The 14690-nt window shown below is 48.4% G+C and overlaps 5 protein-coding genes across 5 annotated transcripts; 2 read left to right on the top strand and 3 right to left on the bottom strand.

The window, feature by feature from the left end:
- Positions 1-71: 71 nt before the first annotated feature.
- On the bottom strand, positions 72-2292 carry AO090026000611 (DNA topoisomerase 3; the record flags this gene model as incomplete). The annotated part of the gene is made up of 7 exons (XM_001821985.1): positions 72-861; positions 915-1051; positions 1099-1421; positions 1471-1640; positions 1697-1875; positions 1940-2140; positions 2203-2292. 7 exons carry the CDS (start codon positions 2290-2292, stop codon positions 72-74), a joined length of 1890 nt encoding a protein of 629 aa, XP_001822037.1.
- Positions 2293-2612: 320 nt separating this feature from the next.
- AO090026000612 (DUF1295 domain protein) lies at positions 2613-3774 on the top strand (the record flags this gene model as incomplete). The annotated part of the gene is made up of 2 exons (XM_001821986.3): positions 2613-2984; positions 3037-3774. 2 exons carry the CDS (start codon positions 2613-2615, stop codon positions 3772-3774), a joined length of 1110 nt encoding a protein of 369 aa, XP_001822038.1.
- A 647-nt stretch (positions 3775-4421) lies between these two features.
- AO090026000613 (ATP-dependent metallopeptidase FtsH/Yme1/Tma family protein) lies at positions 4422-7105 on the bottom strand (the record flags this gene model as incomplete). The annotated part of the gene is made up of 2 exons (XM_001821987.3): positions 4422-5209; positions 5269-7105. 2 exons carry the CDS (start codon positions 7103-7105, stop codon positions 4422-4424), a joined length of 2625 nt encoding a protein of 874 aa, XP_001822039.1.
- Positions 7106-7998: 893 nt separating this feature from the next.
- Positions 7999-11043, bottom strand: atrR (transcription factor atrR; the record flags this gene model as incomplete). The annotated part of the gene is made up of 7 exons (XM_001821988.1): positions 7999-8731; positions 8785-9348; positions 9418-9593; positions 9646-10142; positions 10202-10581; positions 10644-10771; positions 10837-11043. The coding sequence occupies 7 exons, from the start codon at positions 11041-11043 to the stop codon at positions 7999-8001; spliced, it is 2685 nt and encodes an 894-aa protein (XP_001822040.1).
- A 2498-nt stretch (positions 11044-13541) lies between these two features.
- Positions 13542-14079, top strand: AO090026000616 (ribosome biogenesis protein RLP24; the record flags this gene model as incomplete). Its single annotated transcript, XM_001821989.3, has 2 exons — positions 13542-13561; positions 13614-14079. 2 exons carry the CDS (start codon positions 13542-13544, stop codon positions 14077-14079), a joined length of 486 nt encoding a protein of 161 aa, XP_001822041.3.
- Positions 14080-14690: the final 611 nt, after the last annotated feature.

Genomic DNA, 14690 nt, shown 5'->3' with positions numbered 1-14690 from the left:
AGGGTATCATATTTACAAACTCGCAATTCCACCCAAAATCCTAACTCCGCACCGTGACTGTGGGATATAGATCAAGACGCAGCCTCTTCAACGAGATACTTCCGAACCGCATCCTTCAGCATATTGATTCGTCTCTGAGTGTGTATGAAGACCTCCCGGTACATCTCTAAGCTCTGTTGCACAACCTCCGTTCGCGACTTAGACCCGGCGCAGATCTCTCGCATCCGAAGCTCCATTTCTTTGCGAAGAAAGGGCTTACTGAGAGAAGGACTATCTGGGAGTCCGGTAACAACATTGTCATAACCCTCAACCAACGCGACGCCGAGGCGGGTCGGGATGAGTTCCTTGACCGCGTTGCGCCCACTTCCACGCGAATGAACAGCAACGTACTCTCGCTCCTTGATCTTGGCGATGTGTTCTGCCATAGTGGCATCGGTACCGATTCCGTTAGCATCCATGAGTCCGATAAGTTCAGGCTCGGTCAGGTAGTTCGGTGGCGTTGTCTTGCCGTCAAAGATCTTGGCTTCGGTAGGCTCAAAGAGTTCTCCCATCTGGAAATTGGGTAGTTGTTGACTGCTCTCCCATTTATCATAGACATATACGTCAAGATAGTTCCTCTCTAGGACGATGAGCCCTTTGGCATGGAACATCTCGTCACCATATTGGATCTCGACTTCTGATGTTTGGCCCTTTGCGTCTTCGGAACAGCATGCTAAGAATCGTCGGACAACAAACTCGTAGACTTTCTTTTCATCAGCGCTTAATGCGGTTGGTGAAACCCAGCAGATAGGATGAATAGGCGGATGTGCCTGATCATTGTGACGGCCCGCTCTGGGGGTCCTATATCCGCCATCGAGAAGACTGGACCATTGAGTTAAACCAATGTAATGCAACGTTGCGATTGTAGAACATACCCCCGGGCGTATTGGCCCCAATTTGTGTCTGGGAATTGTTTTTCAATCAATTTCTTCAAATCGATACCTTTATCGAACTGGTCCGTTTCTGTACGTGGGTAACTTATGAAACCTTTAGTATAAAGAGCTTCTGCGACCTGGAATCGGTAAGTACGTATACAGTCGAGCCGGGGACTCTCCTCACCTTCATAATTTTCTGACTGTCCATGCGAAGATATCTGCTACCCATCATTTGCAGGTCTACTGTTGTCAACGGCAAGGGTCTCCACTTGCTGGTGGGCTTCTGATTAACTTTGGTAACTTTGGCCTTTTTAGCCATGAGACAACGCTCTAGCATCACTGTCACTGCAGCCCTATCGAATAAGTGTACCCTTCTCCAGAGAAAATTCACTTTGATACCGTCGCGGGTATGCATCACCTTGATGCCCCAGAAATTTTCAGGTTTGAAGTTTTTCACTCGTAGATAACGGTCAACAACGAACCCCAGTGTAGGAAACTGACAAGATCCTGCTGGAGATCAGAGATTGACAAAGAAAGTTTTGGTGAACACACATACCATAGCTGATGATCTTCTCGCTCAGAGCCTCTGATATATGTTTCAATTGAAGAGTTTGCAAGCGAGTGAACGCGGCACCGATCCGAAGATCTAGCTCTATTCTGGCAGCTACCGCGTTCGCTTGAAGATCGTCCAGCTCGATAAGTGATCGAGCTGCATTGAGAACGTGACTTTAAGCATATCGTTAGAAATATTGTAAAGAGACATCGTGAATGATTCTACTCACGCCTTCTCGGTATTGCTGAACTTGGCCCGTTTAACGACAATCCGGGCATTCCCTTCTTTTGCTTGTTTTCGGACCTCTGTTCCGATATGTTCCCCTTCTCGGTCACAGTCAGTCCAGATAAACAGAGCTTTACAGTATTTAGCCTGCTCTTGTATATTCTTTGCAATGGCTGCTTTGTCCTGTTTTCGAACTTAGTGCATGTTCCTCATAGACTTGTCATGCCAAACAAGAACGACTACATACGGAATCCACAGTTATATGCACAGGAGCCTCAAATAGTGCACCAGGCGGGCATGACAGCCATCCCTTGTACTGCCGTTCGAATTCCAGGGTCGTCAAGTGCCCAATAACACTGGTCATAGTGACCGAGCAGGTGCCCCAAGGGCCGCCAAAATTGAAATCGAACACATAATTCTTCACATATTGGTTCCCACGCACGGGGATCTACGTCTACCTTAGTACATGTACCCTCACACCTAGGCAAATACCCATTTCTGAAAACTTACGGTTTGGAAGGAACCTCCAGAGAGATGTTGGCTTACAGCCTTGGCAATGGCAGGCTTCTCAGCCACACACAAGACTCTGGGAACGGTCATGACCGTGGGCTCAGGTTAAAGACGCAATGAGACGAATTCCATTATCTAAACAAGCCCTGTTCGATAGTTGGTTGAGTACCATTGCTGGTAGGAAAGAAGCAATCAAGCTACAAAAAAGACGCGATATCCCGCCGTTGATACATGCCTTTATGCCTGAGGCATCAATAGCCAGTTGGCCCAAGCTCCCTGTCCCGATGCGGTAAGCGTGAGCTCAACACTGTTGTTGTCTGTTTTGATTTCATCCGCCCACCTCCACTTCATTCACTTCCCCTTGGTTTGGTGCAATAATACTTCACCAAAATTACATTAAGCTTGTGAAAATGGCGTTGCCACTCCCCGAGGTCCAGTCCGCTGTGGACTGCGCCTCATTCAATCACACTGTGCTACCATTCCTTTCGCAACTAATCACTCTCCCCGAAAGGCTTCAGGTTGCTGCGGTAGCGAAGGATGTGGACAGTTTGAAAGACATCTATCTCTCCACCAATCCTTTCGTTACAGCACTTGGCTTCAGTCTAGCTCTGGCTGTATTTTTCTTACTCTTCTCAGAGATCAACCGAAACTACTCCCAAGTTGATCGTTTCTGGCCTTTTCTGCCAGCTATATACAATGTGCACTTCGCCGTTTGGGCACGCTTGTCTGATCTTCGCACTCAACACCTGGACACGATCGCTGTTATCTCTGTTCTCTGGAGTGTAAGGCAATCATTGCGCTAATCTCTGAATCCCGAAAACTAATTGCGCGCAGGTCCGCTTGGCATTCAACTACTGGCGCAAAGGAGGCTACCAGATCGGCTCCGAAGACTACCGATGGGCAATTGTGCGCTCAAAGGTCAACAACCGATTCGTTTTCTTCATTTTCAACATCGTCTTCATCTCCCTGATCCAATCCCTGGTGCTGTTGCTCCTCGCGGCACCCACCTACAACTTCCTCCTTCTGTCGCGCCTCCCTGGCGGAAAGACATTTGAGGTCCCCGATCTAGTATTCTCTCGCATCGCCTTCTTCTTCCTTATCATCGAATACTTCGCCGATCAGCAGCAGTGGCACTTCCACTGCGCCAAGCATGAATACCAGAAGACGGCGCGCATCCCTGATCAGTACAAGGGCCAATTCACCCCCGAGGACCTAGAACGCGGCTTCACTGTCAGCGGCCTGTGGTCTCTGTCTCGCCACCCTAACTTCCTCGCCGAGCAGGCTATCTGGCTGACACTGTATCTGTGGAACTGCTACCGCACCGAGTCGTATGCCCAGTGGACTGGAGTTGGTGTCCTGGTTCTCCTGCTGATCTTCCAGGGAAGCACTCGTCTCACCGAATCCATCAGCTCTAGCAAGTACCCTGAATACAGCGAGTACCAGGCTCGTGTTGGACGGTTCATTCCCCGCTTTTCTGCGAAGCCCAAGTACAAGGCCAAGGCCAAGAAGAAGGCCAAGAAGACTGAAAAGGTTGAGCAATCCGAGGAAGAGGAGGGTAAGAAGCACCAGTGAGGAGGTGCAAAAGTCAAAGAAGCGGGTTGTGTCGTGTCGATTCTATGTACCGGTCATATGATACCAATGTTTTGTTCGGTCCGGGGTTTCTGGTTACACGTTGTATATTAAAAAACCTACTGTGTTGGCGTTATTTTGTCGAGGTTTTGGAAAGTAGGCTAAGGCCAAATATATTCTAAATATATTATACCAATTTATCTACTACACGAGTTAAAGTCTTAACCAGTATATGCATGCAACTACCAAACATCTACAAGACTATCGGTATAACTCAAGTCTACCAGCAACGAGCGTGAGATAAATGTTAGAAAGATGAGTCAAATGAGCTACCTACTATACAGTACAGTACACCGGATGCTTCTTATAAAGGGGAGAACGTGGAAGCGACAGAGGTAGGGTAAGAGGAAAAGGAGAAGAAGAAAATGGGGAGAGATATGAAGAGATCCTAGTATTTATGGCGATGATGTCGAAGGAGAAATGTAAGAAAAAGGAGGAAGAACGATCAGAGGGATTAAGAAGGGAGGAAAAAGAACAAAGAAAGGAGATGCTTCCGTAACATGATAAATACAAAACCCAGATTGATATATGTCCCCTCGTCAACCGTAAATTTTCCTGTGTCTAGATAAGGAATTCAACAACGCATTTGTCTATGGTGGGGATGGCGTTTGGTCTCTTCCGTCTTTGCCTTCGGTTGCTTCGCTTGACTGGGTGGGTTCGGGAGGTGCGATAGTGGCTCCTTTGGCACCGTCAAAGTACTTGGCGAATTCGCCGGACTCAGGCCAGGGCCTGGGTCCAAGGAGTCGGATGAGGTCGTCACGGCTGAGGACTTCCTTGGCCAGAAGCTCCTCGGCGACGATGCCGACTTCCTTCTTCTTTTCGGTCAAAAGGGTGCGGCATTGTTGGTATGCCTCGGCGACAATCCGACGGACTTCCGTGTCGATATCCTTGGCTGTTTCTTCGGAGAAAGGCTTGTGGAACTGGTTGGGGTCCTCCTCGTAGTAGATGTATTTGAGCTTAGGAGACATGCCGAACTTCGTAACCATGGCGGTTGCCATACGAGTGACCTTATTGAAATCGTCGCTAGCTCCGCTGGTAACGGTATCGAAGTGCAGCTCCTCACTGACACGGCCTCCCAGAGTCATAGCCATACGGTCCATGAGCTGGTTGACATTCATCAGGTAGGTGTCACCTCCGGCTGGGAGATACTGGGCGTAACCCAGAGCGCCTTGTCCACGAGGAATGATAGAAACCTTCAGTAGCGGGTCGGCCCAGCGGAAATACCAGCCACAAATAGCGTGTCCAGCTTCGTGATACGCCACCGTGCGCTTCTCTTCCGGCGAGAGCACAAGGGACTTCTTTTCCAGACCACCAATGACACGTTCGATCGCCTGCTCGAAATGCTTCATCGTGACGTGATCCGCGTTTACACGAGCCGCTGTAGAGGTGTGTTAGTAAATGAATTGAAGACATGACAATGACGAGGCAGCTACTTACCGACTAGTGCAGCCTCGTTCACGCAGTTAGCAATGTCGGCACCAGCGAAGCCGGGAGTCAAAGCAGCGAGTCTACCGGTGAGGTACTCCATATCTTCGCTGGTAACGATCTTCTTCAGGTGGACGCGGAAGATCTGTTTACGGCCATCCATAGTGGGACGGTCGATAGCGATATGCCGATCGAAACGTCCAGGCCGCATCAGAGCCTTGTCCAGAACATCGGGTCTGTTTGTACCAGCCAAGACAACCACTTGCTCAGAGGTGTTGAAACCATCCATTTCAGTAAGAATCTGGTTCAGCGTGCTCTCACGCTCATCATTTCCACCACCAAAGCTTTGCTTTGCTCTCGATTTACCTATGGCATCGATCTCATCAATGAAGATGATGCAAGGCGTGTTCTTACGAGCATTGGCAAAGAGATCACGGACACGGGAAGGTCCAACACCAACGAACATCTCAACGAACTCTGAACCACTGACGCTAAAAAACGGAACACCAGATTCACCGGCCGTTGCCTTGGCAAGCAGTGTCTTACCAGTACCGGGAGGACCAGAAAGAATGGCACCGCGAGGAATCTTAGCACCAAGTTTCTGGAACTTTTCGGGATGTTGAAGGAAGCTGACGAACTCCATGATTTCAACCTTAGCCTCGTCCATTCCAGCCACATCAGAGAACTTGATCTTAATATCTGTCTCGTGGTTAAAACGCTTGGCACGGCTCTTTCCAATACCAAAGATGCCACTTTGGCCACCGGCACCGCCAGCAGCACGTCTCGACAACCAGAAAATAGAACCAATGAGGAGGAAGGTAGGAGCAAAGGACAAGAGAGTGGCACCCCATGATACTTCTTCAGTATACGAAACGGGAATACGTTCAGAGCCAGGGATACCCAGTTCGTTCTGCGCTTCATCTAATCTCCGCTCGAAGCTCTCAACCGATCCGATGCTGAAGTAGTAATGGAATAGGGGCTGGGTAGCCGGAGAATCAGGATAGACTCGAGAGACCGCGTCACGGTTCAGTTCAACCCGAACCCGGTTGCCGTTGATGACGGTCAGCTTTTCGACTAGACCTTTATCGAAGAAGTTGGCTCTGAACTCTTGCCATGTAATATCCTTGCTGTTTTCGCCAGGGAAGAAGCTTCGGTAGACATAGTAGGATAGAAGGGAGGTAATCAGGAACGAGGCGGGATCGAAACGGAACTCGAAAACTCTCGCATTCGGTGGCGGTTTCCATTCATTCTTGCCCTTCCCTTGTTGTCCTTGTTGTTTCTGGCTCTGTCCATCTCCTGATTTCTCCTGGTCCCGCGTTCTCTTCTCCTCCAACTCGTTCAGTTTGGAGGCGTAGTTTTCCAAGTACTTCGCCATATAACGCGTCAAGTTCACGTAGTCCATCAGAGACGTGGGTTTACCGGATTTTAGGTGCTTTTGGATGAAGTCGCGGACCTCCGGCGGTAATCCTTCACTCATCATAATCGACCGCATGTCATCCAACATTTGGTGTTGTGACTGTGGCACCTTCGACTTCAGGTGCTGTATAAACTGATCAACTGACTCCTGCTCTTGTTTGGTGAGCTTCGATTGAGGCTCCTCCGGCTTCTTTCCTTCCCCATCCTTACCGCTGCCATTCCCGGGTTGGTTCGGTGGTTGGTGTTGACCGTCGTTCTCGTTCGGGGGTTTCGGACTCTGGGTAGCATATGTTCTCAGGCGTGGCGTGGTGATAAGGGAGGATAGTCTCGATTGTGAGATATGCGCCGACCGTGGTCCTGCGCGATAGATGTAGTCTGCGGCTCTCCTCGAATATCGAGCAAGATTGCCTGGCCGTCGGAGTAGGGTGGCCATGGTCGAGGAAGGTGAGCCCGAAGGCAAAGGTTAGGGGGTGTTTCAATCGAGATTCAGGGACAATGGCAGACTGCCGAATCCATATAAGTCCTCGTGAAGCACTAAATTGGAGGCGGAAGAGGGAATGGAAAGCTCTTTTGGGGAAGAGCTGTCTGTCGCCGTTGAGTTACTAAGTTGAGTTCCCGCCGCCTTTTGTCGGACTTTGGGTTTTTTCGTAGTTCCGCCCCGGTAGCTGAGTCATCGGGTTACGGCCTTACCAAAGCAGCCTGGCGGCCAGAATCCTAACGAAGGTAATGGACCTTCCAGACCTCTTTCGTCATACTTGCTGTTCTTGAATTTACGAGTACGAGTAGATCGGGAGGTATACAGAGCAAAAGTCGATGCTTTTACGAAGAATTCGGGGAATAATATGCCTATGGGTCACTCAAACCTTACAGTATATCAGCAAAAGTGACCCTCTCTAGAAATATTCTACCACTTTCAAGACATATATGTACCCTTCAATCATACTTTGTTATGTATACGAAATTTTCACCTAAAGAAAAGATATACAAGGTTGACGACCGCAAATGTGGAGCATATCTTTATATTGTCTTATCACAAATGAACTATTATGTGAATGCTACCTATACTACAAAAGGGGTAACGTAGATCCTCGGCTTCTGGTAGTTCACGTTGTCCTTGGCCTTAGGCGCTGGCAAATCTTGCGGTTGAAAGAGTGGAGTAACGAAAGCCCCCATTTTTTAAACGCCGTTAACCCCACCCAGAAATATATGACTAGATACAATGACATGAAAACAGAATAATAATGCTCAACTCCATTGGTTCCATGCAATGTTAGGGTTCGAGTGCATCTCGTTGTAAAATTCGTCAATTTCTTCATCTCATCATAATCACGGTCCAGTGTTGGGTGTCCCCTCAAAGACCGGGAAGTTGCTCGACATGTCGGCCCAATCCCATTCGATCGTCATCGGCATCTGCCATAGGTCTTGTGGAACAAAGGGTTGTTGGAAAGATGTCATAGGGGTTTCAGTAGGAGTACCAAATGGTTGTTGATCACCAAAGCCCACACTGTCCATGTTGTTGGGGCTAAGCATCTCTGGGAAATCGTGTCCCATACCAGACATGGTATGCATGCTTTCTTGCATAGATGTGGGGACACCATTAGTGCCTAAAACAGTTTGACCCGGAGCGAAAGCCCTTGTAGGATTTGACATATCAGGTCCAGTGTTGCCCAGATTTATCGGGTACGAAGATGATGGGAATAGTGTAGCTGTTGGTGGTGCACCTGTTGGCCTTTTAGTGGAAGGGGAAGGAACCGAGTTCTCATCAGGTGTCTTTTGCCGCAAATCCTGTGGCTCATCTGGGGCTGCCTTGCGTTTCTTCTTGGAATGTGATTCCTTTTCCGCCTTGTCAAGAACGACTTGGGCTATTCGCTCAAACTCGCCACAGAGGCCAAGCATACGCTTAATGCTTCCATTGGATTCATCAGACACGAGTGTCGAGAGAAAGTTGACAACCACATTCATAAGTTTGACATCAGAACGTGCTCGAGCATCGTTGGGGTTTTGGAGAATATTAGCAAATAAAGTGACCAATGCTGAAACGGGATAATACAGAATTAACCTAGATGCTGTTAGCGTGCGACTGTGGCCATCCAATTTATACGCCCGACTCACCAGACACAAGCGAAATCACCGTGCGGTATGTATTTGATTAGATTGATAGACGCTCTGGCAGCCGTGACGCAAAGAACAGCAGATAAAAAGACTCTAGGGTTTAACGGTCTGGCATTGAGGCCTTGAATTGCATAATTGGATAGCCGGCTTGTCCAATACCCGTGGTGTACAGACATTCGGTGAATCGTTGTCAAGCAGTTATAGTAGGAAAAATGAAGGACAACGACGTGGAGTATCAGGGGCGTGTGGGAAGCTTTGATTTCATGCTCAGGTCGGAAATCAATAGGAATGCTGTCTTTCCATTCTTCGAGTTCTCTGTCCAACTCTCCAATAGTATTCAGCAATTCACCATCGGATTGCTTAGACGCTTTAGCAGAGTATAGCCGCTTATACACTTTGCTCTCAATGGTAGCGAATCGGCACAATGTTCTGAACAAGTTGAACTTCCCCTTTCCGTCAGATAGAGGAACATTGCCTATGTTATCTGGCGGATCTTCGCTGGGTAATTCCACATTCATATCATCGTCATCCTGCACCGGGGGGCGACCAGAACGAAGGCAGATACTGTGCGCATGTTAGTCGAGCAAAAACTAGCGGCTAAGAACGGTATGAAAGTCCATGATTACAACATACTCTTTATCAAGAAGATAAGCGATCCAGAACACCCTCTTTCGCTGCTCAACTTCAACTGGGTTTAGTCCAAATCCGGATCCCCGTTTATGGAGGCCGATGCTATGCGACAGTCTGATAGCCGCTGCAACCAAGAAGAAGGAGGGCTGAGGATTCGGAGTTCCTTGTAGGAAGAGTGACTAGACAACTGTTAAACCCAAACGAGTCATCGGTAAAGTCTGTGATACGTACCATGCCTAGCAATGCTTGGACACTCAAAAGATCTGTATTCCGCATGGTCAATTCGGTTAAGACCCCCATGGCATTTTTCAAATAAAGCCAAGCTTTCTTATCCTCTTCTTGAGGCACCAAATTACTCATAACTCGTAGTCTGTGCGCGATAGCCAGGACAACATTGATACTGGCCCACCAACCAGAACCTTCGTAAGGATCTCGAGAATATTGGCGCTCCACCAAGTGCATGAATGTCGGTTCGTGAAACAACGGGAACATGCAGTTGAAATTCTCGAAGAAATCTCGGAACAGTGACAGCGCCTCCTCCTTTGGGGGTAAGGGTTTGAATACACGACGAGCGAATATGTCACTAAAAATTTCTGGTTTCCAGTACATCCACTTGTTGTCATCCACGTACGCTGACGAGATCATTTCTTGAAAAGAGGTATCGCCGGTTTTTTCATTGACCCATTGGATGCCCTTGGGAGAGAATATAGAGAATCCTGAAGATGACCCTATCATATAATGTTAGCTTGCTTTCGTTATAAGTTTGCAGAACTGAACATGCGCATACCGATGTACCGCGTTTCTCCACAATTGTTCGTCACAAGAGAGCACATCATGTCTGACAGTCCCTCGACTTCTGTCTCGGATTCTTTCGGTGAATTGGGAGAGGTGGCAGCTGTGTGCGGACTGGAGTGAGAATCCATCCGTGGTGTCGAATGTCGAGACGCAGTAGTATGCTGGGATTGCGACGTCGCGCTTGAACCATTGAATTTGTTCGTTGGACTTTTCAAGGAGTTCAGTGCAGTGTTGCCTAGGGATCGGTCGGCGAGACGCTTCTCCAGGGTCCCAAGGTCCGTCTTCCCATCATCTTCTGACAAGAGACCAGACAAACGTAAGAGCGATTCCATTCTCCCTAGCCGATTCTCGAGACCCTCGATATATTTGGCACTAGAAGCATAGACGGTCAGTGCCCGCAACTAAGAGGTAATACTGTAGATGCGCAAGCATACCCTTTGGGAGGATTTCGCTTCTTCTCCACCTGAGTGAAAACACAATCTGTCCTATAATTAATACAATGGGAGCATTTAGGCATCTTGCCGTCGCATTTGATCTTCTTCTTTCGGCACATGTCGCAAGCCTACACGGGGGACAATCAGCTTCGCTGACATTCAACCACTAATGTCATAGTCGACCACTACTCACCCTCGCAATCCTTCTCCTCTTAGCGTCATTGTTATCTTCACCCGCCATTCCAGGTTCCTCGTTATAGGTAGGATTTGAGAGAACATTGTTCAGTGGTGAACCGCGCGAACTATCGCGGCTATAGCCGCCGAAGAGATGGGGCTGCTGGTTCATAAGCATCGGCATATCGAAGCCCATCCCATCTGGACCTTCCCCCATGCCATCCATCGTGGCAGACCAAGCGGAATATGACGCTGCGGCGTCTTATAAGCTTGCGTTTGTATAGTGTGGAGTTCCAAAGTAGGCGGGTATCGTTTCAAGCTTGATAATGATAGGAAAGATGCGGGGTCTTTCCGCGAAAACGTCAATGGCGTAAAAGAGCTGTTTTCTGTCTCGCCTTCCTTCCCTTGTTTACTCGTTCAGTACGAGGGTTAGGTGATACACGAAAGAAAGACTAGGGTCATCGGACGCTAGCCTTTCTTCAGTGGGCCTTCAAAAGGGCGAAAATAGCTTAAGGTACTCGGTGCGTTGCGCAAAGTTGAATGGAAAAAGAATGGCTGACTCAACCTTTCCCCAAACTCTGGCACGTGGCGAATCTTTTCAGTGGACGGCGGAAAAAAAAAAAAAGGAAAAAAAATAAGGAACGACGTCAACAATTTTCTGTGTAGGGTAAATGTTTATGATCAGGCAATTCTTGAAAAATGGAAATTCAAGGGACCATTTGGTAACCCCCTAAGGATTGGCATCAAGGAAGACAATCATCGCATTCGTACTCGTAAACTACGTTGCTGCCTTCAAGCAGGGCGAGCTAATTAACCTTACTAATTCAATAGTAGGGCACCTAAACTCCAAACCTCACAGACTATTTCCCTTCCTTTCAGGTACTAAGATGCCCAGTGGCTTTTGCTTCTTGCCAAGTGCATCCTTAGTGCGTTGCTCTCCCGTGGCTCGAATATACGATGTTTAAGACTTCGGGAACTGTTAAGTCCGATCTCCGTTGGACTTTGAAACTTAAGCTGATTTTCCCGGCTGTCTTGTCTCCGGAAACGCCGACATCCGGGCTGGCCTTGGCGTTTTCTTCCCTCTTCTGAAGGTGTCTAAGTCAGGACTTCCGACCTCCGGAACTCTTTTGCTTGTTTCGAGTCATAAGAATGTCTCTGGGACCACGTGGGACGGCCCACGGAGGTTATTACAACTTCTAGTGATGATCTATGCATCTCACGCAAGTCATGCTGTGAATGAACCGACAAAGAGATCAAAGCGCTGCCGGCCTTCTTCCTATAATCCCGGTAACTACAACCTTCATGCTAGATCTAGCCAGGCCCTGAAAGTATAGACTTGGTTCGATAGCTATAGTCATAATGAACTATCCTAGCTGCAACACCACAATGCGAAATGGACGATCTCAACGATAGACTTCTTTAATATTTATACAGTAGTACATGTAAAGTAATCAGGAGTGGCGATCTCGTCAGGATATATGCAAACACAAGTCTCCGGGAGGAGCATGAAGAAATGAACCTCGTCCTCGAATATTCCACCAACGCCATGCTATGCACCCAAAAAAAGACATTCTCTTTCCTTATACAACGAACAGAAGGGCCACCCTTCTGTTCTTAGAGGATCCGCCAATACCCCCAACGGTGACCAGGGGCCACGGCCCCTTCCGATTCCACCATTAAGTATGCTTATCGAGGAATTCCTTCGCTTCGTTGATCTTGGTTGCCAGGTACGGGCTGCCACCGCGATCGGGGTGGTTAAGAAGCATCAGCTGACGGTGCTTCTTGCGGACCTTGTCCTTGTTCAAAGTACGTTCCCTATTCATTCTGTTAAACTCTATCCAAAGTCGGCACGAGACAACACATTCGAGACATACGGAAGTTCTAGGATCAATGCGGCTTCGCGACGGTTCATCCGGGGTTCAAATCCACTATACGCCAGTCAGCTATCCACTCTCAAGTTCCACTTATACACCGACGTCGCCTACCCCTTGTAGAATGCCTTGCCCGCGGCGTTCACACCTCCCCTGGCACGACGCAAAGCGACATAACCTGCGCGACCCTATACATAGGTGAAAATGCCGGCGTTAGTTTGCCACGCTTTATGACCGAAGAATCCATGTTCCCTGGCTTACCAAAAATGCCGCGGTCGCGACACCGAGTCCCATAGCAAGAGTTGAAGCCATCTTCGTTTATCGTCGGTTTCGATAATACCGGGTCCGGTCAAGGGATAGGCGATATCTGAGTCGAGGTTGAAATAACACGGGGAAGAGGTGTTCGATGTGACGTTCGTTGGGAGACACGGAAGACCGTCGAGATAAAAATTCGGAGCGCCGCCGCCGATGCCCGTTTAGGATTAGCGTCTTCTCCGCCACGGTTTTGGAGATCTGCGAAAAGTTTCTGGCGGTACCTGAGGTTGTTATCACCGCTGATACCTTCAACCTCCCTCTGATAATTTTTTATTGCAAGTTTGAAGGAAGTGGGCAGAGACATCATTTAAGATGAGGTAAGTTTGCAACTTCTACGGTTCTCGCTGCTTTCTATCAGTGTTACATTGATAATACCAAAAAAAAAAAGGCACTAATCATCTGCGCAGAGTTGAGACCTGCCACTTCTGCAGTCGGTATGCTATAACCCCGCCATCAACCTAAGTACAATTTTCATTAACAGCGAAACAGTCCTGTATACCCTAGCAAGGGTATCAGTTTTGTGCGGCTCGATTCGAAAATGTTCCGGTTCTGCAGAAGGTGGGTGGTTCCTATGATCAATACGGTTGAAGAACACTCTGACTCCTTCCAGCAAATGTCACAAGAACTTTAAGATGAAGCGCCAACCCCGCAAGTTGAAGTGGACCAAGACCAGCAGAGCTGCAAATGGAAAGGAAATGATCGTCGACTCGTCTCTCGTTCTGTCTCAGTTCGCCAAGAAGAGGAACGCCCCCGTCAAGTACGACCGCAACCTCGTGGCCGCTACCGTCAAGGCTATGGAGAGAGTGGAGGAGATCCGTCAACGCAGAGAGCGCGCTTTCACCAAGCGCAGATTGGCAGGCAAGCTCGCCCGGGACCGCAAGCGCGAGGAGGACCGGAGGGTTGTGGCCGAGGGCGAACACCTTATCCGCAAGGAACTGCGCGACAGAGAAGAAGGCATGCCCTTGGTGCAGGAGGGCAAGCAGAACAAGATCCACAGCGAGGAGAGGCCCAGGCAGAAGAAGAAGACCAGAGTTCTCGTGGATGGCACAACTCAGGAGGAAATGGACGTCGATTAAAGGTTATGCGCTTTCTTTGTTTCTTTCAGATACGATGCCCTGGGTTTTACAACGGAGTTAGGTTGTTGTGATATCTGATTTGTTTGCTACTAAAAAGAACTGATTCATACCTAGCTAGTCAATATTTTCTACATGATCTACGGCTTATGCCGGGTTTCATACCTTGTATAGACCTTCCTGTTCCTGTCTATGTTCTTTGTCTAAAAGCAATCTGCCGGGATGGTGCCATATCCACCGCTCACTGGAGAGCGAAGCCTTTATACGCTTTGCTTGCTAGGCTCCTTGCTCCACTTTACATGTTCTTACCGTTTGTTGCTGGTCTAATGGCCGTAGCTCTGACTGAATGCATGTTGGGTTTCTCTTCTGTGTTAAGAGCAAATAAAGGACCTCATCCCCAAAAGAAGTATATATTCTTCTATTCCACTGTTCCTTCCCATCTTCTAACCTTTCCCCCATTACTACCAACATTTTACACTTGGCTTCCATGAAGCTTGTGTATGCGTTAACCACACCAGACCAATACCAAGCACCGAGAGACTAACATGCCGTGAGACCGCCCCATCCGCGCCTGGCAGTTATCACTAACAAACCGCAGACAATGTTCGTTCCAT

Source organism: Aspergillus oryzae, chromosome 3 (genome assembly GCF_000184455.2).
Source record: "Aspergillus oryzae RIB40 DNA, chromosome 3".
NCBI classification, from domain to species: domain Eukaryota; kingdom Fungi; phylum Ascomycota; class Eurotiomycetes; order Eurotiales; family Aspergillaceae; genus Aspergillus; species Aspergillus oryzae.
The sequence above is the reverse complement of the archived record's forward strand: the minus strand, read 5'-3'. Positions and strand labels throughout refer to the sequence as shown.